We start from the raw sequence: 22,764 nt of genomic DNA, 5'->3' as shown, positions 1-22,764 counted from the left end.
CCATGTGCAGTTGCAAACTGTAGTCTGGCTTTTTTATGGCGGTTTTGGAGCAGTGGCTTCTTCCTTGCTGGGCGGCCTTTCAGGTTATGTCGATATAGGACTCATTTTAGTGTGGATATAGATACTTTTGTACCTGTTTCCTCCAGCATCTTCACAAGGTCCTTTGCTGTTGTTCTGGGATTGATTTGAACTTTTCACACAAAAGTACGTCCATCTCTATGAGACAGAACGCGTCTCCTTCCTGAGCGGTATGACAGCTGCGTGGTCCCATGGTGTTTATACTTGCGTACTATTGTTTGTACAGATGAACGTGGTACCTTCAGGCGTTTTGAAATTGCTCCCAAGGATGAACCAGACTTGTGGAGGTCTACAATTTTTTTCTGAGGTCTTTGCTGATTTCTTTTGATTTCCCCATGATGTCAAGCAAAGAGGCACTGAGTTTGAAGGTAGGCCTTAAAATACATCCACAGGTACACCTCCAATTGACTGAAACTATGTGAATTAGCTTATCAGAAGCTTCTAAAGCAATGACATAATTTTCTGGAATTTTCCAAGCTGTTTAAAGGCACAGTCAACTTAGTGTATGTAAACTTCTGACCCACTGGAATTGTGATACAGTGAATTATAAGTGAAATAATCTGTCTGTAAACATTTGTTGGAAAAATGACTTGTGTCATGCACAAAGTAGATGTCCTAACCGACTTGCCAAAACTATTGTTTGTTAACAAGAAATTTGTGGAGTGGTTGAAAAACTAGTTTTAAAGACTCCAACCTAAGTGTATGTAAACTTCCGACTTCAACTGTATGTATACATGTTTGGGAGCCACTGGTAGAGCCTACTTTTCTAAATGCATTGTGGTTCGACCAGAACACTGACATGTTGCCAAGGCAGAGATGACTGGCTGATACCGAGACGCACGTGGACAGCAGAGGCAATTCATTCTGGCCTAATGACAATCGCCAAATGTCTTTACACATGTTTTGTGTAATAGATGTCTCTTTCCCTTCACCACTGTTTGGAGGCTGGACATATGTTTCGAATGGATGAACGTGCACGGGTAGCCTAGTAAAGGAGCCCTTTGAAGTAATTGTTTGACAATCCGATGAAAACATAATGACTGGTTGTGTTTATGGCACAATAAAAAGTCATACGTTTTAAAAGTTAAATGACAAATCTTTACAACTAGGCCCATAGAGATCCTATTGAATTAATAGCGATTCTATATGTAATTCTATGATTAGGCCCATTTTTTTTGCTGCACGTGTAAGCACGTGCACGTATAGGAGGTCTGGTACCAGGAAGAAATGAATTTTAATTTCACCCCTGATAGTCCCCAGTCCTGAGCAGCAAGCGAGCTCTTATGTGGACTCTTTTAATATATATGTATAGTGATGTGCCGTAAATCTTTCTCTGTTTATACGTGTCTGCTTGCTTTTGCTGTATGACACGGAAAGAATTTCCTAATGAATACAATCAAGTCATCATCATCATCAACATAACCCACTCTTTGGTCCAGGCTGGACAGTGTGTAGGGTGTGCCTGCCACCTGGTGGTCTGTCGAGGGGTGTATGGTCCTACAGTCATAGTCCACGCCAGGGTCTGGGTCACTTCAGAACAATATGCACACCCAGTCACCCCTGTAGGACAGCGAGAGAGGGTCAGAGTCACATTTGTTAAACGTTCTCATCCTATCCAGGGGCTTTCAGTATTACATAAACTCTCGGTAGGGTTGTTGGTTACATATTTCATATTGTAGCTCTGTGAACATTGTCAACAATGCCAACAGAAGACAGTTTCTGTTTTGCACATCATTATTCTAGACATTCATTAAATTGTATCCACACATGTAACATTTGCGGGATGTAAAGCTCTAATTGATTTTTTTTTTATATATCATTATAAAACGTTTAGAAACACCAGAAAATAGGATCTCAATACGTACAGTGTGAAGTTTAGGAGGGGTGGTACATGGCAGGAGAGGTGGTAGACCTTAGGGCAGCCATCACAGCACAGCAAGTCGCCCCCATTCAAATATACTGCGCAGAAATCCTCCCTCTCCATCCCTGTTGCCCCATGCTCCTTCTCAGGCTGCTCATTGGACACCACATAACACCCCTCAATGTCCTCCCCATCTTCAGGTTCTCAATCAAATTACAATTTTGTTTCTGATTCTGACTTTGGATCCAACTCTATTGACTGATTCAGTTCTGACTTTGGTTCTGGCTCCAGGTCTGATTATATTTACAGTGAATCTGAATCAGATCCAGATTTCAGACCTGGATCCCATACAGACTCAGACTAACTCTGATTCAGGTTCAGATTCAGACTCCATGTCCAGTACTAGATACTGTATAAAGTCAAATGTATAGCATTGGAAAATAAATGCATTACTCTATACAGAACTGGGACAGATCAGCTTTGTTGATGGGCATGGAGGTAAGCCATTTCAAACTAAATCCCAGGCAATTAACAGGGTAATGTGTATCCTCTCTATCCCAGTTTGATTTGAGGTGGCCGAATCGTAACTTGAGAAACATCTATTAATTTAACAAAACTCATGCAACTCTTTCATTGATATCAAAAGTACTAATGTATTTGTTTTAAAGCTTAATGTATGTTACACTATCGAAACATAAGAAAATATGTGGGGAACCAGGTGGATCTGTACCATAGAGGTAGATAGACGGCCCTTCTTTTTGCTATAATGACTTCTGTGACGGCATGGGTAGTGCCATTGAGGGCTATCTACATTTTTAAGAAGTCCTTATTTTTCAACTTCTATGAGTTTTTTGGCAGTCGGTAAACAAACTGAAAGGGTGAATACTGGCATCTGGAGTGTGCTGTCAGAACAGGCATAGAATCAAGGTTGGTGATTTACAACCACATGCAGTGATGGAATGTTCATTAACCCATTGGATGTCCCAAAATGCTTCAAAATTGTGAAAATCCTCAATGGCGCTGCCCATGGTAAAGCAGGCTTTGGCCTGGTCTGTACCTGTTGGAAATGTGAAAAGCTTGATTGAAAGTTCGTTATCCAGGTGTTATAAATACATAATACATGCATTATAAATTTAATAATTGTAATATTATATTATAAATACAGTTCAATCTGTACTTCAATGCACATATGGTGTGCATTATAAAAAAAGAGGAAGAAAGATGAGGAGGGGAGAGAGGTGTTGAAGACAGAAAAGGAAAGAGGTAAAACAGAGGAGCAGGGAAGACCGCATATGATTAATGAATTACAGTGCTACCCTAATATTCTCTCAGTTCCTCACAATTACATAGTGTCTCTAGCGGTGTCTCCTAACCAGCCTTGGGCTCCCAGTTGGCCCAAAGGTTATTTTAACAGCAGGTGGGGTGGCGATGACGGGACTGGCTTCCTCTCTCACATCAAAACATACCTGCAGATGAGAGAGAGAGCATGATTTAAGCTTTGTTTTTTTTATTCTAACACGGTCCGTCATCATAATCATCAGGAGGTGAAATGCAAAACTGACCTTGGATCATTAACACTGCTCTATCTGTATTTCAATGCAAAGCATCTCTTTAATAATAGTTCCTGTTGACCCGACCAAGTGACCTCTCAACTATGATCATGCTGTTCCCTCTGGGTCAACCAGTTCAGATGCGGGAGGGGTTCACCAACACAGCTGATATAACCTAGAGGATTTAGTTAAGAAGGGGGATGAAGTGAAGGAGAGAGTCTGTTATTGAGAAAATAAGCTAGTTAACGAGACTGTGTTCAACAGGAATCTGTGTGTGTGAAGTGTCACCTGGTGTCCATACTAAGTGGCTACAAAGTACTTTATGCTGAAAAACAGACATGAGGACAAACAATACAAGATAATGTCATTATTAGACTTTTACATTACCAGATCACAAATGAGTACATAAATACCACTTGAAGCTTGATGACGACTTTATCATTTTAATCAGTTGTGTAGTGCTAAGGCAACAGCTGGGGAGGTGTCAGGTTCGCCTCTGTTCTTAAAGGGTGATTATTCCAACTATCTGTGAAATGCTGCAGATCTGCCTGCAGACGAGGTAGGAACACATATCCCACACAGAAGAGGTGGATAGAATTTGACAGGTCAAGGTAGCCTTCTTCCTCCAAACTGTGCAGCAAGTTGGATTACTGACATGTCACGTTAACTCCAAACATCTCTCCATAAGCGTTTGTTATTGCAAGGCTAACCCCCAGGGAAATCATGACTTGGCAGAAACAGGGGCTTGATAGTCCAGTGAAAATGGCTGAGTGTTGATGTGGTGTAAATCTGAAAATTAGCAGCTGACATCTTAAGGGTTTTTTAATTAATGCATGTGAGACAGGTTCCATGTACAACAAGACAGGCAGAAATGAGGAGAGAAAAAGAACACCGGAGACTTTTGCCAGAAATAAAGCTTCCACGGCCTGTTCCTCGGACAGTGAACATACATCTGGCAATATCTACATTTTTGACCCCTTGATCAGCTCGCACTCCGAACGTATAGAAAATAGCTTATTTTTTGTAGATATGAAAACAATAACTGAGAAATGACCGTTCTCCAGAAGCCTTCGCTGCTCCCGAGGGGCGTCGCTCATGTGTATGTTGGCAGTGGCATTGTCGTGGTATGCCTGCAGCTGTACGTTGTTTGGGACCCCGGCCATTTGGTAAGGCTGATATGTGTTAATTTGTGCATCGTCTATAAGATGTGCCTGATGTATGCCTACAATGGTCCAAGCCATCATGTGACTATTTAAGTGTGATTGGTCTATGTGAGTAATGGTACTACTCTTTGCTGGGGTTGGTGATAATGCTGGTGCATTTTCACAGGGGCCACAAACCTGCAGGTAGGATTGTTAGTTGTATGATGGGAATGGTGTTTGTTGGTGGACTTTTTGCACAACCACCTCTTCTTGCAGAGGGCACACACACCCTGTGACATCACAGTCTGCACAGCACGGCAAAAGTAATAGTAAATTCAACTCAGTGTAAAATCGATTCTTGTGAAATCCATAACTCACAGGCACCTCCTGTAGATGGAAATGTAGTAGGTTGCATGTGGCTTACCGTAGAATGACATATTAGAACTTACATTTAATAAGATCTCTGTGTGGCTTACATTGTTGAACTGCTTGTGATGTAATACGACTGAGAACAACATCACAATAAGATAAATATGCTATACTGTATGTTCATCTTAAACAATACAGGGAAGTAGGCTACAACATCACATAACGGAGCCTTAATATGAAGCCATCATCTGAGACGGGCTACTACTCCTATAGTCCCCTCATCGAAACATATTAGTAACATGTCCAAAAAGCAACCTCTTTAAAATGCATTACAGAGAAAATCACTCACGTGTTCCATCAAAGATAAATAGAACCCGTTGGTTCAGTGGTGCCTGGAGAAGTAGACATACTCTAATTTTGCCAAAAATGTCCTAAACAGCCCACCCGGCAAAGGAAGGCGCCCTGTGTAAAACAAATCTATAAGAAACAGTGACACGTATTCTGAAGGACCTAAAATGATGAATCCTATATTGGTATTTCACAGTCAGGCCAACCCAATATGTACTGTGCAAGTAGGCTAATAGTAGGCCTACCACTGAAAAAGATAAATGAGGCTGTCAACAGAGTCAGAATTTCACCGGTTTCAGATTTTTATTTTTTTTATTCAGGTTTTTGCTCTCAAAGTCACACTTTATTATAAGTCCACAACAATGTTTAAACCACATCAGGTGACCACTTTTGAGGTCTGAGAAAAATCTAAGACATTTAGATTTTTGAGTGTAGTTACCCTTTAATTCAAGTCTGCAAGCACCAACACTGTTGTTTGGTTAGCTGTCTTTCTGTAGTGCACATGAGATGGCGTTCGCAAAACAAATGGCCACTGGATTGATGCAAATAATCATGATATAATTCTGCCAGGTAGAATTTGACTCAATCATGGACACTCTTACTGAAAGTGGTGGCTTCTTCACGTGATGTATTGCTGCCATGTTATGTTGTTGTCTTCGGTTTCTGTTTATGCAGTGTCGTGATGTGTATTTTATCCTATATTTTTTATCCCAGCCCCCGTCCCCACAGGAGGCCTTTTGGCAGGCAGTCATTGTAAATAAGAATGTGTTCTTAACTGACTTGCCTAGTTAAATAAATAAAAAATGTAAAAGTTAGTCGTAGGCTACTTTGTAGCTAGTTAACATTTAATTGAAAGTTTTTGGGAAAGCCTTTCCGGAAGTTTAGGCCTATCATTAGCATCGCTATATTTTTCCTGTTCCTTAATTGTTTGAAACCTTGACGTTTTACTTCATATGAGGCAACAGGTAAGACATGTATTTAACTTGCTTCAAAGTCCAACCATTGAAATGTTGAGGGAAATATTTTATAAACAGTTCCTCTTATGCGCTCTCCTTTTCTATTGGTTTTCAAATCAAATTGTCTAGCAGCCAAAGAGATTATCATAGTCATATTAGTAACCCATGATGATTGCATCTCCCCTCTCTAACTTTCTAACGGATATGTTCCTCTCTGTTAATAATGAAACAGCTCACGTGAATTGCGCATTTTAAAATGTTGTTTTCCCGCAAATAGAATGTTGGAACATTTGCTCTTGCGCACATTGCTGCGCTTAAATTGTGAATAAATGATATTTTATCAACATCTTAATCTAAACATTCTGATCTGTTCCATCACCCTTATTAATTGATACAGCATATACCTCCACTACACTACTTTGAAACACATCTATGGGGATTAAGAGGTGAGTATACACAATGCTTAGGCTACTGAAAAGAACGTGAGTATACCCTGCACTACACCACTGAGTTGGTTCTTCTTCAATGCAAAAATAACCTGGGTTGAATTTGGTGGTCGTCTTCTTCTATGATTACATGGCGGTCCGCAAACAACCGTTTAAGTGCATGCCGCCACCTACTATGCTGGAAAATACGATAAATCATGAGCTGCCCAATTCTGTACAGTACTACCATGAACGTAAATTAACTTGGTGTTACTCCAAGTGAGATATTTGCTACAGTCTCTCTCTCTCTCTGCTACACGTGTGACATAAACAGATCATAGAGGAAATACCCCATGAAATATTTCTGATTAATTAGAAATTACAGACTGCCTATTGACTTTTAATTTCACTTCAGTTTGATGCAGGCCTACAAAGGTTAATCATTTGGTTTTGGTTGGGGGAAAACAGAATTCTCATTCATTCTAATTCAGGAATTAATATCACTGTTTCATTAACGAGGTCAAATGATCTATGTTTATTCTGTATTCCTCTTGGTGTCCGTCTGATGTCGCTGTTGGTTTCTATGAAAGTTGTCGGAACGCAAATCTCGTACAAAACCGTGAGATTTCAGATTCCCATTTCTCTTTCACCTCTCCTCCAAGATGGTAAGTGTCGTCGTGTATACTGCTGCTGTAAAATTAGGTTTAAATCTATGTCCATCCTGTGTTGTACGAGTAGAAAAATCACAAGTTTGTTTAGTTGTCTTATATGTTATATACATTGTCCCTATCCATTGTCATTATTAAGGAGAATACGTTAGAAAAATGTTGTAAACCGGCGAGCTCTACCGAATGTTAGATACAGGCCTTTGCTTGGTAGCGACCCACGTTTACTGACAATGTTACAATTTCGTAAATTCTTAATTCTGTCACGAAACTTAAGTGAACAGTTCTTATGAAATATTTTATATATAAATACTTGCAACATTAGCCATTATGACCACATCTATTTTGTGGTATTTTAGTTTACTAGCTAATCTATTAGTCGCTAACGTTACCTGCCAGTAGGGTAGCTTGGGGCGAAGTTGAACCTCGAGCGTATGTGTTCTATTTCTCGTTCTTGCCCAGTCATGAAGTATTCTGTTTGGTTGTTGACATGGTTAAATGTCTCCTACATGTTGTCCATTCAGGATATTTATTTTGTTATCCTAAAGTAAATGTATGTCTTGCAGCCTACCAAGAAGACCAAGACCAGGAAGCTCCGAGGGCACGTCAGCCACGGACATGGTCGTATCGGTGAGTTGAGCATGGTCAACATTGGTGATACTTGTGGATAGTAATGGTAGCTATTGCAAAACGTGTGAATACTGTTTCTCTCATCCTAGGCAAGCACAGGAAGCATCCTGGAGGTCGTGGTAATGCCGGTGGCATGCATCACCACAGAATTAACTTCGACAAATAGTGAGTACTTTTCCATTTTTCTTTTTAGTAAGAAACGATTTAACATTAATTGTGAACCTTGACTGTAGGTGTACACTGCATTGTTTGGTGGCTTGAGTAGTAAGAAAACATTATCAATTTTGTGTTTTTTAAGAGGGAGTGATCCTCAGCATAGTGTGTGACGCTATCAGAGACTCAGAGTCTCATCTTGACAAACACCATTGTCTTGGTGTGCTAGAGTTCTCTAAGAGTGAAGACTGGTCCTATTCACCGACTGGCCCCTCTCATAGGCTAGTCACCCACATGGGCAGTTACAAGTGTTGATAGTTTTGTCAACACATCTATATTAGTCATGTTTTTAAAAAATGCTCAAGGCTGTAGGATGAAATAATTCCTTGTCGCGTTCATTTTGTGCAACAGGTTGCCCTGTCATGCTGTGAAGTTACTATTGACACCACATACAAAGTCCTGTTTTTGTTGATGGGTTTTGCTTTCTGGAGGATTTTCAATCCCACCACTTCTGATGGCATCTATTGATTACATTGTCATGAGTGTTAAGACAGCGCTTCAACTTCATCACCAGTAAGAATTTGGTGTGATACAATATGTTTGACATGTCTGGTCTCTGTGCTTCCACAGCCACCCTGGGTACTTTGGTAAGGTGGGCATGAGACACTACCATCTCAAGAGGAACACCGTGCACTGCCCCACTGTCAACCTGGACAAACTGTGGACGCTCGTGAGCGAGCAGACCAGACTCAACTACGCCAAGAAGCCCGAAGGCCCTGCACCCATCATTGATGCCGTGCGCGCTGTAAGTGTCTTCCCCAGAGCACCATATGTCTGGTCCCAGGCGACGGTGCTGGTTCATACATATATTCTCCCTTAAGTGTTATGGTTTTTGAAGGTAGATTTGGATTTATTTGAGGAACAATTTGACTTGCCTCCAGTTATAGCAATATTATTGCATTTTTTGAATATGACAAGTCTACTCTACAGGCCTTCTATTTAGCCCTGTGCTAACACACCTGGTTCAGGTAATCATTCCCCTGGTTAGTGGCTTATAAATAGCTTTGTGTTTGGTAAGCCACATGGAGTGGTGCTATCAGAGACTCAGAGTCACATCTTGACAAACACCGTTGTTTTGGTGTGCTAGAGTTCTCTAAGAGTGAAGACTGTTCCTATTCACCGGCTGGCCCTGTAATAGGTCAATCGGCCACATGGACAGTTACAAGTGTTATACATTGTTGCCAGGACTGTTCTAGAGCCATGTTTGAGCAGGAGCTCTTGGCCTTTACACTCTGTCATGCAGAATTATCTAACTTTGGGCTGTGGAGAACTTGCTTGTGTACTAGCTGGCCATTCAAACTAAACTGATGTAATGAAATCCCTAATTAGAGGCTTGCACAAATGACGGCCTGCTGCGGTTGTTGAATAACATGGACTTCTTGACCAGTAGCTCCAGGGTGTCAATGGATTAGACTTAAAAATCAAGGTTGTTGTAGCCATGCTGACCTCTGGCACTGAATCTTAGACTGGCATTGGTGTGAAAGGAGCTGCTGTGAGGGTTTATCAAGTGGATATAGACGGTAGCTAGTAGTTCGAGATGGCCATGCATGTCTTTAAGGTCTGAGGTCTGTATACTTGTGTAACTGGATCTGCTGCCTATTGTTTTGGAATCATTCATTTAGCAGATGCAGCATTTAGGGCCATGTACTTAATAGGACTGACTTTGTGGGAAGGTGGGCAACTCAATGAGATGTCTAACTTGTGTAGATGTGTTAAGCAATGTTGGTTCTGTCTCCACAGGGATACTTCAAAGTGCTGGGCAAAGGCAAGCTGCCCAAGCAGCCTGTGATTGTCAAGGCAAAGTTTTTCAGTCGACGGGCAGAGGAGAAGATCAAGGCAGTGGGAGGAGCCTGCGTGCTGATGGCATAAGCTCCTGTCAATGTTTTTTGCAAGAATAAACTGTATAAATTGGATTGGCTTTGTCTTGTGGTCTGTTGAAGATGTAAATGTTGTCTGAAGCTTATCTCACACATTGTTGGGTAATAGTTGTTGCGCAAGGAACTGCGAATGTATTGATTTGCTGCATAGAATGCCTTTGCCATTGGTCACTAACCCTGTTCCTGGTAGCTACAGGGTGTGCGGACTTGTTCCAACTCAACGTACACATCTGTCTAGGCTAATTAAGGTGTTAGAGCAGTGGTTCTCAATTGGTTTTGCTTCGGGACCCAAGTTAATTAAACAATGTCTGTCGCCCAATATTTGCAGCACTTTTTTTTTTTTTGCCTAAATGCAAGCTGGAAAAATATTTTTACTGCTATATTGATAGTAACTAGCAGTTATCTTGAATGTTAAACTCACTGGTTTGGGACTACAAATCTGCTGAATAGTGCCAATAGCTCTATTAAACGCAGGGAAATTGAGAGATCGAGTTATTAAATTATATGTAGTCTTGGTTTTAAATTCAGATGTATTTTTTTTTATTGCATTTATACTCGCACTGTGACACACCAGTTGGGAATTGCCGTGTTTGAGATATTGCTGCCTGGACAGATTCACTGATCTACAAATTGCCTTTATTACATTAACTCTAGATAATTGGATGAATGGGGTGTCAGTGGTTGGCTGGGTCAACCTGTACCCAAATGGTTTTGCAAGACCAGGGTTTGAGTACTGCTGAGTCATGTATTTTATTTAACCTTTTATCTAGGCAAGACAGTAAAGAACCATTTCTTATTTACAATGATGGCCAAACCTGGATGCCTGGAACATGTCGTTTTGGTATTTGATATCTTTGTGGAAGTGGTCTGTTACATAAGTATATTAAAACAACCTAAAAGAGAACATTCTTGAAACTAGACATTATTACATCCAGCATTCTAACCATTTCACAGCACATCAATTGAACAATGCCCATTTTTAAATAATGTTCAATATTTGACAATTTATTTGAAATATCGTGACACTTGCCATAATACAGGACTAATTTGCTGAGAGAATGAGCTGGTTTGAGCCAATCCAGATAAGGGCGGTGTCCTAGACCGGAAATGTGACGACGTAATCTTTGGGGCAAGTTTAGTGCGCGCAAAAGTAACCAAAACAGGCGCAAGTGTTTGGGTAAGTAACTTTACGTGAATAAATTGTTTGTCTCGTCCACACAAATTCATACGATAGGATGTAATGAATTCATGTTAAACATTATATTCTCGAATTTCTAGGGATCTAATCGAGTGCTCACTGCACGTTGCATAGCTGCTCGTGCTCTGTCATATGTATGATACGCACCCACATAACTAGAACGCACTACAAACCAAGGGAGGTTGTGACGTCAGCGTTGTGTTACGTTAACAGTACGCTACAATGTTACTCCTTGTCCTGAAAGGGTCGTTTGTCGGTGTCTCGGGTACGGCAGAGGTTTGAGATTTTCGCATGGCAACTCAAGCCTGGCAGCTGGAGTCATCCCTGCGCCGCTCCGCCAGACTCGGCCTGGAAGTACTGGAGCGAGCGTCGAGACGGAGCGTAGACTGGAAGAGTGTGAGTCCGTCTCCCAATACAACACCAACGGATGGCAGCGCCGGGAGTGAGGTAGGCCTACGTGTAATTGTTTTTATGTCTTCTCTCAGAATTCTATGAACTATATGGACTATTCAGTATTTTTGTAAACTTGCATGTGTCTTTATCATATCATCCCCAACTGTCCATATTATAGGTTCTGGGAAACTCAGCACACACAAGCATGGATGATGCTTTTGAGACCATAGTGGAATTCATGGCTCAGACAACATATCAATGCAAGGTATTGTATGTGCTCCAACCCAATCCTATTGCCCTTATTTGGTGCACGCATTTGTGAATGCTGGGTGAATTTTTGTTTGTATTACAGAACTTTTACACATCAGAGACTGAGCCTATGGAAAATGAGAGAATCCATGTGTGCAGATACCATTCTCAATCTCACCAATGCACAGGGACCTCATTGCAGATCAGGAAACATGTAAGGCAAAGTTACAGCCTCCTAAGGGCAGCAAGCTGTCATATTGTACATTTAGAAGTTTAGGACAGATCCCATACATTCAAATGGTGAAAGTCAACACAAACATTCCATTTAAATGGCTTTACTTGTCATAGTCGTGTGTTTGAGATACTACGGTATGCTTGCGTTTTTCCAGGCACGGTCATCACCTGAGGATTTCCACATTGAGGTGTCTCCAGGTACCTATGCGATTACCGCGGGAACGCAGGACTCACAGCAACAGACCCGGCTAGTACGCATTAATTCAGGAGATAGTATGAACCTCACCTTTCACCTCTAACCCCTAGCCAATCCCCTTTGACTGTTCTGCTACCAATAACAAAACTGTCCAATCGGAACGTTTACGTATGTATTTTCAAGTGAGTCTTGTCTTCTGGATGAATTTGACGCTTTAGAGCGGCAGTTATACATTTATTAATTTGCTGCTAAATGAGAAGCCATATTTTGATGATCTGATGAGGATTAAATTGTTTATATTAAATTATTTGTCAAATGTCTGCCTAAATGCATCACGTAAAGCACTAATTATGTATTTTTTACCATATCAGCATAATAAAGTATATTTTATATCATGGTAATTTGTTTTTGGCACAGTTTTTCTTGTCAACTCAAGCAAATGTTTAAAAGCCCACCTCAGAGGAAGTTGTTGCATCTATTTCGAGTAATTCCTGTCCTAAAGCGTACATTCTTGTTTTGGTTCCACCTAGAAGACTGGCGCAGGCTGCTAATACTTATTTAGGAATTGGGGATGGGATTGTGGTGATTTCTACATGTAGCAGAGAAATATCAACAAATGGGGCACTGACTGACAGCTGTCAGTGTAACTAGCTAGCATGCTAACCTTAGCCAGCTCATGAAAGTAATGTGCGCACCATTTCAGTTGTGAAAGGCAGACTAGCTCAATAAGTGAAATGTATCGATTATGGTAATTTGCTGTTAAAAGGGGAGGTGCAAAAACAGTTTTCACATTTTAATTTGCTCCATGGCAAAGCGGTCAAGTGTAGGGTCGTCACTAGTTAACACAGCCACAGCCATAAACCCTATTTTTACATTTTGTTTTTTGTAAATCAGATTTTAAACTGAATTCTCATATTAACCTTAACCATACTGCTAACCTTAGCCTAACCATAACCTTAAAGAACAAAAAGCAAATTTTTGTTCTCATGAATTTGTACGATGTAGCCAATTTTGACTTTATCGAGTGGAAAACCAAGTGTAGGCTACAAAGAAAAGCTGTTTGGCTCTCAGACAAGTCGTGAATAGGAAACTTTGCAGCAGGTGTTTCTGATTAATAGATATTGCCATGCTGGTGGGTGGTAATGTTTAATTAAAACCCAGCCCTGAAATGAAACGTAGGCTGGAAGTAATTTGCACGTCATCTCCATAGGAAAAGACACGTAAGACTCAAGGAAACATCTGAAGTCACACGTTTGGATCTGGCACTTCAAGCCGAAATATATCATACTTTGACTAAAACTATGACTTAGTGACTTACACTGTTGCGCAACATCATGGGTAAGCTCTGCCCATTGTCTTTCAGCTCAAATGTGTATTTCTACTGGTGTGGGTGTTTTTAAGACCCCACATGATTCATCTTCAATAGTCAAAACCATCATGTATAAACACCTGTGATCGTGTTGCCAGCGGTTAACTGTAGTCTCGTTTTTGGACGAGGTTTGGAGTCTGTCAGGCCAAACACATCCCTGATGGTCACCCTCCTCTCACAGCCAGGAAGTGGCTGAAACATGGAGCTGTGATTGGGTGAGCCACTGATCTCGACGTCAGGGTAGCTGATTTTCATAGACTGGAATTTTCCCCTTGGTACCTTCTCTGAAAAATCAACAGACATTGGATCATATGTATGGTGTAAACATAAATATTTTTCTTTTGGTTTGTTTAATCATCAGTTTTACGTTACTCTGCTTTTCCAATATAGTGTTATTTTCAACATGCTCAGTAGCAGGATGTGCATAAAGAATCACTCAATTTTAGCTGAGTATATTCAATACCTGGTTGTCTGTGCTGTGGCTCTGGATGGCTTCTCCTCCAGTACCTCCAGTCAGGTCGGCCGTGTTCTGGCCCCAGCGTGTCCAGGGGAGAGGGCTCTGTGCTAGCCAATGGGCTGACAGACTTTTCCCCTATGGCCCCTGCTTCCTCATCACCCGACAGGGATGAAGAGGACGAAGATGATGTCTCAGGTTCGACCTCTTTAGTTTCCTTGAGCTCACCCAACTGGAGGTCCACCTTCTTCTCTAGCTCTGCCCTCTCTTGCCGATTTTTCCGCTCTAGCCCCTCCCCCTCTCTCAGGCCATGCACATGAGTAGGCGGAACTCTCAGTGGCCACCATGGCTGCATGATTGGACAATGGCATGGTCCACCTGCTGATGGACAGCACTGTGACCCAGTGCAGTACAGATAGGGAGGCCACATGGTGCTGTGGACGTGGAGCAAATTGTCATTGCAGCATGGCGGCAGAGGAATTCGCTGGAACTCCCTGACGATCCGTTCATGCTGAGAAGCCGGGATCCACACAGCTAGATCCCCAGGCACCTGCATCAGCCTACCATTCCACAGCAGCACCTGGAGCCCCTTCCCACTCTCTACTGCAAGGGCAAATTTAGACCTCAGCTTAAAGTGCAACGTATAATATAGTGTCACACACTGGTCTTCTGTGCAGCCCCTAATTTGAGCATTACTGACATGAAAGAGGTGAAACATCTGTCATAATTCTCATATCCAGAGTCATGACTCTTTCACAGTGGGAGACAATGTAATAGTCAACCCTTCTGATCAACCGCACCTTACCTGTCACTGAATCTCGTGTCTCCATTCCGGAGACCACTCTCCCCGGACCGTATCTCCTCAGGTCAGGTTCCCACGGGGACAACACTGCATCCCCAGGGACCAGACAGTGTGTGTGGGCCTGAGTGTGGTTCAGCATGTCTGGAGAGCAGACTAGCTGCTGTTGCTGGGACATCCTCATAGCGCGACCGTCTCCCCCTTCGGGTCTCCTCGTCCCCGGCCTGTCAAACTCAACCACGTACACTCCTCTTCGACCCTGGGGGACAGAAGAAAATACATTTTTGCTCACGGCATGGCATCGGGAGGCAAGGAACCAAGCTCAATGGAGCATTGACACATCATTCCAGTATATTCACTGGTAGGCTAAAGATAGCAACCCAACATCTTACATAAGCCTCTAATGGTGTTTGGTGCTTTCATTTTTGAATGATATTGTGCTTAGGCGATATGATAATATATTCAATATCCTTTAAAAGATGACATGCATGAAGGGATGTATGCTTGTTACCTGGACTAGCTCCGTTACAGTGCCCAAGTAGTAAAGGCCATCCAGCTCCCTCCTGGCCAACACACGGCAGCCTGGGAGAAACTCTGTGCTGCATAGGGACAGGGCCCTCCCTGACAACACACAGCTACTAACTGGACAGAAGGGATTACCAAGCATACACCTGCAGCACAACCACAATAAATATATATGTTTTTTACCTCAGTGGGAACCAGACTGCATAGATGTAGTCAATAACATGTCTATACACATCCGGTACGTATATGCTTAGATACTGTACATAAATCCTGTCCATAAATGCTTAGATACTGTACACACAATAGACAAATTGTCCAGAAATGCTTGATTATTTTGTGGTTATAGCAGTGGTTTACTAGCCTGGGTACCAGCCTGTTTAGCTAATATTCAACTCCTTGTACTCTGTGTGATGTGCCAAAGTGTGTTGAGCATGATGAGTGGAATGTTAGCTACACAGACTGGTATCCAGGCTAGTGGTGTATAATCCCAGTGTATACAGTGCATTCTGTATGTAGCTGTTTAACATTTGGTAATCCAGGAGACCAACCTGAGAGGAGATAAGGGCAGTAAAGGCTGCAGTGGAACAACAGAGGGGGACTGACTGCAGGACTTCACTGGAGAACAGTTCGGCACTGAGGGCTGGCTCTCAGCAGTGTACAATGGAATCACCTGGAAGGACACACCCAAGACTTTAATCATAACTCTCCCTATTCAATGTTTTTTCTTTTTGTGACTTAAACTTAGAGATTTGGGAATTCACATTCCTTGTTAAATTCAAGCCTTTTTCTGGACCAGCTCACCAGTTTGTTATAGATGCAATAGTTGCTAATGTGTTAAAAAAAAAAAATATCCGACTACAGATTCGTGACCGGCCACAAACAACAGGTACGCTACCAAGACAGCCTCTAAGACTGGCAGGAACTGGTGGGAGGTGTGTGCTCAAGGAACTCTTCTGGGCCCTCTCATCTTCCTATCAGTCATTGACAGCACAGCCCGGGATGTCAACAATAGGTGGAAAAACACTATGTGGCCAAAAAGTATGTGGACACCCCTTCAAACTGACAGGTGTATAAAATCGAGCACACCGCCATGCAATCTCCATAGACAAACACTGCCAGTAGAATGGCCCGTACTGAAGAGCTCAGTGATTTTCAACATGGCACCGTCATAGGATGCCACCTTTGCAACAAGTCACTTCATCAAAGTTCTTCCCTCCTCAAGATGCCCCGGTCAACTGTAAGTGCTGTTATTGTGAAGTGAAAACGTCTAGGAGCAACAGCGGATCAGCCGCGAAGTGGTAAGCCACACGAGCTCAGAACGGTACCGCCGAGTGCTGAAGCGCGTGAAAATAGTAATTCCTCAGTTGTAACACACTACCGAGTTCCAAACTACCTCTGGAAGCAACCTCAGCACAAGAACTGTTCGTTGGAAGCTTCATGAAATGGGTTTCCGGGCCTCCTGAGTGGTGCAGTGGTATAAGGCACTGCATCGCAGTTACTTGCTGTGCCACTAGAGATCCTGGTTCGAGTACAGGCTCTGTCCCAGCCGGCTGCGACCGGGAGACCCATGGGGCGGCGCACAATTGGCCCAGCGTCGTCCGGGTTAGGGGAGGGTTTTGCCAGCAGGGATGTCCTTGTCCCATCGCGCTCTAGCGACTCCTGTGGCGGGCCGGGCGCATGCACGCTGACACGGTAGCCAGGTGTACAGTGTTTCCTCCGACACATTGGTGTGGCTGGTGTCTGGGTTAAGCGGGCATTGTGTCAAGAAGCAGTGTGGCTTGGTTGGGTCGTGTTTCGGAGGACGCATGGCTCTCGACCTTCGCCTCTCTCTCTCTCTCTCTCTCTCTCTCTCTCTCTCTCTCTCTCTCTGTCTCTGTCTCTGTCTCTCTTTCTCTCTCTCGAGTCCGTACCGGAGTTGCAGCGATGAGACAAGACTAACTACCAATTGGATACCACGAAATTGGGGAGAAAAAGGGGTAAAAGTATTTTTTTTAAAGGGTTTCCGTGGGCAAGCAGCCTCACACAAGCCTAAGATCACCATGCACAATGCCAAGCATTGGCTGGAGTGGTGTAAAGCTCGCCGCCATTGGACTCTAGAGCAGTGGACACGCGTTCTCTGAAGTGATGAATCACAACTCACTATCTGGCACAAAGCAAGGTCCATGCAGAAATGTTTTGTCGAGATCGGCGTGGAAGAACTTGACTGGCCTGCACAGAGCCCTGACCTCAACCCCATCTGCGAGCCACGCCTAATCGCCCAACATCAGTGCCCGACCTCACTAATGCTCTTGTGGCTGAGTGGAAGCAAGTCCCCCGCAGCAATGTTCCAACATCTCGTGGATTGCCTTCCCAGAAGAGTGGAGGCTGTTATAGCAGCAAAGGGGGGACCAACTCCATACTAATGCCCATGATTTTGGAATGAAATGTTCGACAAGCAGGTGTCCACATACCTTTGGTCATGTATTGTATGTTGATGATCTAAATCTGAGCCACACCATGTACAACAGGAAATATCAGCACACCACAGCAGGCTCTTAACAACTTCAACACATGGGTTCAAGCAAGCAGAATGTCACTGAACCCTGTCAAGTGCAAGGTCCTATCAATAACCTTCACAAGAAATCCACCCAGTCCCGTGCCCTTTCTGGATTGAGGGACAGAATCTCAAAGTGCTGTTAAGACTTTATGGGTAATAGCACAGAAGGACTTATAATGGGGCGAGCAGGTTGCTACTATGGTAACCAAGAGCAATAAAAAAAAAAAATCTCCTTCCGCATCAAAAAGGTTCCATGTGTTACAAGAAGACCTTGCTTGCATTTACACTGGCTACAGTACATATGCCACACTCTGGAGTATGCCGCTCCTGCTTGGCACAGCTCACTGACCCAGGCCCAGTCTGATAACCTGGAGCATATTCAGAAGAGCGCATGCCACACCATCCTGCACTTCTGACCCTGTCCCTACTCCGGCTTAATTAGAGAAGGACACCGACTTGGCTATCTATCAGCTTCCTCAACTCTCCGTTCAGAGACTGGCTAGCCCCTGACCGAAACACAGTGACAGGCAGGAACACCCGCAGCCAAAACCAACTGACTATACCAGAGACTAGAACTGAACAGTACAATGGCGTCACCAATCCCATATTTCTGCTCATTAATGAATGAGTCGCTTTCAGACCGCAGGACATTTATTATTTAAAAAAAATTAACTAGTATTTTATTTATTTATTTGCTCTTATCCATTCATATTTTGTATGCTCATGGATTTCAGTGTGTGTTGACTGCTATATGAGTGTAATAATAACGAACTTGGCTACTGTCTGAAATCACACTGACACAATGAAATCTGGTGGAGGTGACCTTCCTTCTACTAACCCCGACAATGATTAATTAATCAAGTAAGTGCTCAATGATGAGCAGTGGACACTCAAATTCATTAAGACTCAATCAGTGTAAATTAATCACCAACTCTCATGGTCCCCCACCTGCTCTACTTCCCCATCCATCCCGACAGGGAGAACATAACAGTTCCCTCTTGTGGCGTGAGTCAGACACTGCATGAAGTCCTGAGTCCTGCCGTCCAGAGAGCTGCTACTGCTGGGGTTAGATAGCGACAGGTGGAACACATGGACTGGCCTCTCCCCTGCCATGGTTGATAGGGCCCGGAGGAGTTCCTCTGGGTGGTCAGGGAGACCGGTGGTGACCAGGTGGACGGCATGGCAGGCTGGGTCGCTGAAGGCTGTGCTCAGGGCAGCCAGGAGGTCCCTACCTGGGCTGGAGCTGAGGGAGTGAATCCAGGATAGAGCCTCGTAGACAGTGTCTGGAGCACAGGGCACCATGTGCTCAGACCAACGGGTTACCTAGGGTTGGGCAACATGGGACAACAATGTTAAAACCCAGGAAGGAATGTATAAGGTGTTCATAATGCATCAAAATGCTGAGCAAAATGTGGCAAACCGTTAGCCATACGCCAGGGTTGGGAAAAAGGCATTTTACTACAACTAGGTACTGAACCACTGCATTATCTTCCCGAAACACACTCCTCACATGTAAAACACTCACATAGGCATATTAGTCACCATTAGCCGGCCTCCGCCCAGTACCCTGCCCTGAACTTAGTCACTGTCACTAGCCGGCAACCACCTGGTACTCTACCCTGCATCTTAGAGACTGCTGCCCTATGTACAGTTGAAGTCGGAAGTTTACATACACTTAGGTTGGAGTCACTAAAACTCGTTTTTAACCACTCCACAAATTTCTTGTTAACAAACTATAGTTTTGGCAAGTCAGTTAGAACATCTACTTTGTACATGTCACAAGTAACTTTTCCAACCATTGTTTACGGACAGATTATTTCAATTATAATTCACTGTATCACAATTCCAGTGGCTCAGAAGTTAACATACACTAAGTTGACTGTGCATTTAAACAGCTTGGAAAATTCTAGAAAATGATGTCATGGCTTTAGAAGCTTCTGATAGGCTAATTGACACAATTTGAGTCAATTGGAGGTGTACCTGTGGATGTATTTCAAGGCCTACCTTCAAACTCAGTGCCTCTTTGCTTGACGTCATGGGAAAATCAAAAGAAATAAGCCAAGACCTCAGAAAACAATTGTAGACCACAAGTCTGATTCATCCTTGGGAGCAATTTCCAAACGCCTGAAGGTACCACGTTCATCTGTACAAACAATAGTACGCAAGTATAAACACCATGGGACCACGCAGCCGTCATACTGCTCAGGGAGGAGATGCGTTCTATCTCCTTAGAGATAAACGTACTTTTGTGCGAAAAGTGCAAATCAATCCCAGAACAACAGCAAAAAGGACCTTGTGAAGATGCTGGAGGAAACAGGTACAAAAGTATCTATATCCACATTAAAAAGAGTCCTATATCGACATAACCTGAAAGGCCCCTCAGCAAGAAAGAAGCCACTGCTCCAAAACCGGCATAAAAAGCCAGACTATGGTTTGCAACTGCACATGGGGACAAAGATTGTACTTTTTGTAGAAATGTCCTCTGGTCTGATGAAACAAAAATAGAACTGTTTGGTCATAATGACCATCGTTATGTTAGGAGGAAAAAGGGGGAGGATTGCAAGCCAAAGAACACCATCCCAACGGTGAAGCACGGGGGTGGCAGCATCATGTTGTGGGGGTGCTTTGCTGCAGGAGGGACTGGTGCACTTCACAAAATAGATGGCATCATGAGGGTGGAAAATTATGTGGATATATTGAAGCAACATCTCAAGACATCAGTCAGGAAGTTAAAGCTTGGGTCTTCCAAATTGACAATGACCTCAAGCATACTTCCAAAGTTGTGGCAAAATGGCTTAAGGACAACAAAGTCAAGGTATTGGAGTGGCCATCACAAAGCCCTGACCTCAATCCTATAGAAAATTTGTGGGCAGAACTGAAAAAGCGTGTGTGAGCAATTAGGCATACAAACCTGACACAGTTACACCAGCTCTGTATGGAGGAATGGGCCGAAATTCCCCCAACTTATTGTGGGAAGCTTGTGGAAGACTACCCGAAACGTTTGACCCAAGTTAAACAATTTAACGGCAATGCTACCAAATACTAATTGAGTGTATGTAAACTTCTGACCCACTGGGAATATGATGAAATAAATAAATGATGAAATAAATAATTCTCTCTATTATTTTGACATTTCACATTCTTAAAATTAAGTGGTGATCCTGACTGACCTAAAACAATTTTTACTAGGATTAAATGTCAGGAATTGTGAACAACTGAGGTTAAATGTATTTGGCTATGGTGTATGTAAGCTTCCGACTTCAGCTGTACATAGTCGTTGAACACAGGTCACTTTAGTTAATAACGTTTACATACTGTTTTACCCACTTCATATGTTTATACTGTGTTCTAGTCAAGGCACATCCCATAGAACTACTGCTGTACACACCTTTTCCATTCATATACTGTCTATGTAACAGTATAACTTTAGTACGTCCCCTCGCCCCACCCGGGCGCGAACCAGGAACCCTCTGCACTCACCCCCCTTTCAACCTCCTCCTTTTCCGCAGCAACCAGTGATCCGGGTCAACAGCATCAATGTAACAGTATAACTTTGAACCGTCCCCTCGCCCCGACCCGGGCGCGAACCAGGGACCCTCTGTACACATCAACAACTGACACCCACGAAGCATCGTTACCCATCGCTCCACAAAGGCCACAGCCCTTGCAGAGCAAGGGGAAACCCTACATCTAGGTTTCAGAGCAAGTGACGTAACTGATTGAAACGCTACTAGCGCGTACCCGCTAACTAGCTAGCCATTTCAAAACCGTTACATCTACACACACCATCATATGCATATTTATATTCCGGACTCTTACATTGCTCGTTCTGATATTCCTTATTTTAATTTTTGAGATTTGTGTGTATTGTTCAGTATTATTGCACTGTTGGAGCTAGAAACATAAGCATTTTTCTGCACCTGGGATAACATCTTCACAATATGTGTACTCGACCAATAACATTTCATTTGATGATAATGCTTACAGCATTAACATTGTGAGTTGTACAGTACCTTGTATGAGAAGCCTATGATGTTGAAGAGCGAGTCTCTGAGGGATGCCTTGTTCAGCAGGGTCTGGATGAGCAGGCGCTTCACTGACCCCAGAGCAGTGCTCATGGCCTCTGAGGTGTCCAATACAAAGGACACATTCCTGTACCTCAGGCCCACGAACAATGGAAGGAGCCTCCTGTGAGGCTCACCAGGTAACTGGGATACAGACATCATCCTTGCCCTAGATGTCAAAGTATTAATGAGGTAGAGGAAAAACAAAATACCTATTGAAATGTCTCATATTAGGCCTACATGTTGTGTATACTGTATCCTCAAAGTATAAGAGACATGTAAACCAAGATCTGTAAACAAACAATGAAAGGAATAAATGAAGAGCTCCCCCCTAAAACAATTCTGCAGTGACAGGGATGTTTTCCATATATGATTTAAAAATATATATTTAATTGAGGAAGAAATTAATTATACTTTCATTGTTATACGTTTAGCTGTTTAATAGTATCAAATGATAGGCTACTGTACCTCTGTGAATCCCCAAGAGTGTTCCTGCCTGTCTGTAGTCTGCAGATAGCCACTAAGCTCCATTGTTTACTTGAGTTACCATGGAGAGGTCTGGGTGAATGTTACCGTGGCCTCTTTGGGCTGCATAACTGTCAGTCAACTAGTGAAAGCGGAGTAGTCTGGTCC

The 22,764-nt window shown here is 42.9% G+C and overlaps 2 protein-coding genes, 2 non-coding genes and 1 pseudogene across 5 annotated transcripts; 4 read left to right on the top strand and 1 right to left on the bottom strand.

The window, feature by feature from the left end:
* The first annotated feature begins 2,953 nt into the window (after positions 1–2,953).
* On the top strand, positions 2,954–10,150 carry LOC129861844 (60S ribosomal protein L27a-like; annotated as a pseudogene).
* LOC129863048 (small nucleolar RNA SNORA3/SNORA45 family) lies at positions 8,356–8,487 on the top strand. The gene has a single exon (XR_008760914.1). It is a non-coding gene; the product is annotated as a small nucleolar RNA SNORA3/SNORA45 family (small nucleolar RNA).
* On the top strand, positions 9,274–9,404 carry LOC129863047 (small nucleolar RNA SNORA3/SNORA45 family). Its single transcript, XR_008760913.1, has one exon. It is a non-coding gene; the product is annotated as a small nucleolar RNA SNORA3/SNORA45 family (small nucleolar RNA).
* Positions 10,151–11,196: 1,046 nt separating the features above from the next.
* On the top strand, positions 11,197–12,785 carry akip1 (A kinase (PRKA) interacting protein 1). 2 transcript variants are annotated; one of them, XM_055934736.1, is made up of 5 exons: positions 11,197–11,291; positions 11,393–11,759; positions 11,884–11,970; positions 12,058–12,168; positions 12,344–12,785. In XM_055934736.1, exons 2-5 carry the CDS (start codon positions 11,604–11,606, stop codon positions 12,485–12,487), a joined length of 498 nt encoding a protein of 165 aa, XP_055790711.1. In that variant the 5' UTR covers positions 11,197–11,291; positions 11,393–11,603; the 3' UTR covers positions 12,488–12,785. The 2 variants fall into 2 exon arrangements, with proteins under 2 accessions (XP_055790711.1, XP_055790712.1); XM_055934737.1 differs by having other exon boundaries at positions 11,207–11,291; positions 11,557–11,759.
* Positions 12,786–13,433: 648 nt separating this feature from the next.
* c9h11orf16 (chromosome 9 C11orf16 homolog) lies at positions 13,434–22,675 on the bottom strand. The gene is made up of 7 exons (XM_055934721.1): positions 22,600–22,675; positions 22,081–22,300; positions 19,016–19,390; positions 15,518–16,201; positions 15,013–15,265; positions 14,217–14,810; positions 13,434–14,037 (listed from the first exon to the last, which is right to left on the bottom strand). Exons 4-7 carry the CDS (start codon positions 15,671–15,673, stop codon positions 13,820–13,822), a joined length of 1,221 nt encoding a protein of 406 aa, XP_055790696.1. The 5' UTR covers positions 15,674–16,201; positions 19,016–19,390; positions 22,081–22,300; positions 22,600–22,675; the 3' UTR covers positions 13,434–13,819.
* Between the last annotated feature and the right edge of the window lie 89 nt (positions 22,676–22,764).

Source organism: Salvelinus fontinalis, chromosome 9 (genome assembly GCF_029448725.1).
Source record: "Salvelinus fontinalis isolate EN_2023a chromosome 9, ASM2944872v1, whole genome shotgun sequence".
NCBI classification, from domain to species: Eukaryota; Metazoa; Chordata; class Actinopteri; order Salmoniformes; family Salmonidae; genus Salvelinus; species Salvelinus fontinalis.
Note: the sequence above shows the minus strand (reverse complement) of the source record. Positions and strands in the feature narration are given on the sequence as shown.

Bases quoted from the DNA above. Each gene is read 5' to 3' on its own strand.
- akip1 (XM_055934736.1), top strand. From the start codon at position 11,604: ATGGCAACTCAAGCCTGGCAGCTGGAGTCATCCCTGCGCCGCTCCGCC. The intron at 11,760-11,883 runs GTAGGCCTACGT...TCCATATTATAG, and splicing joins ATGGCAGCGCCGGGAGTGAG to GTTCTGGGAAACTCAGCACA. The intron at 11,971-12,057 runs GTATTGTATGTG...TTTGTATTACAG, and splicing joins AGACAACATATCAATGCAAG to AACTTTTACACATCAGAGAC.
- c9h11orf16 (XM_055934721.1), bottom strand. From the start codon at position 15,673: ATGCTTGGTAATCCCTTCTGTCCAGTTAGTAGCTGTGTGTTGTCAGGG. The intron at 14,811-15,012 runs GTAAGGTGCGGT...TTGCCCTTGCAG, and splicing joins GACACGAGATTCAGTGACAG to TAGAGAGTGGGAAGGGGCTC. The intron at 14,038-14,216 runs GTATTGAATATA...TTGATTTTTCAG, and splicing joins GCCACAGCACAGACAACCAG to AGAAGGTACCAAGGGGAAAA.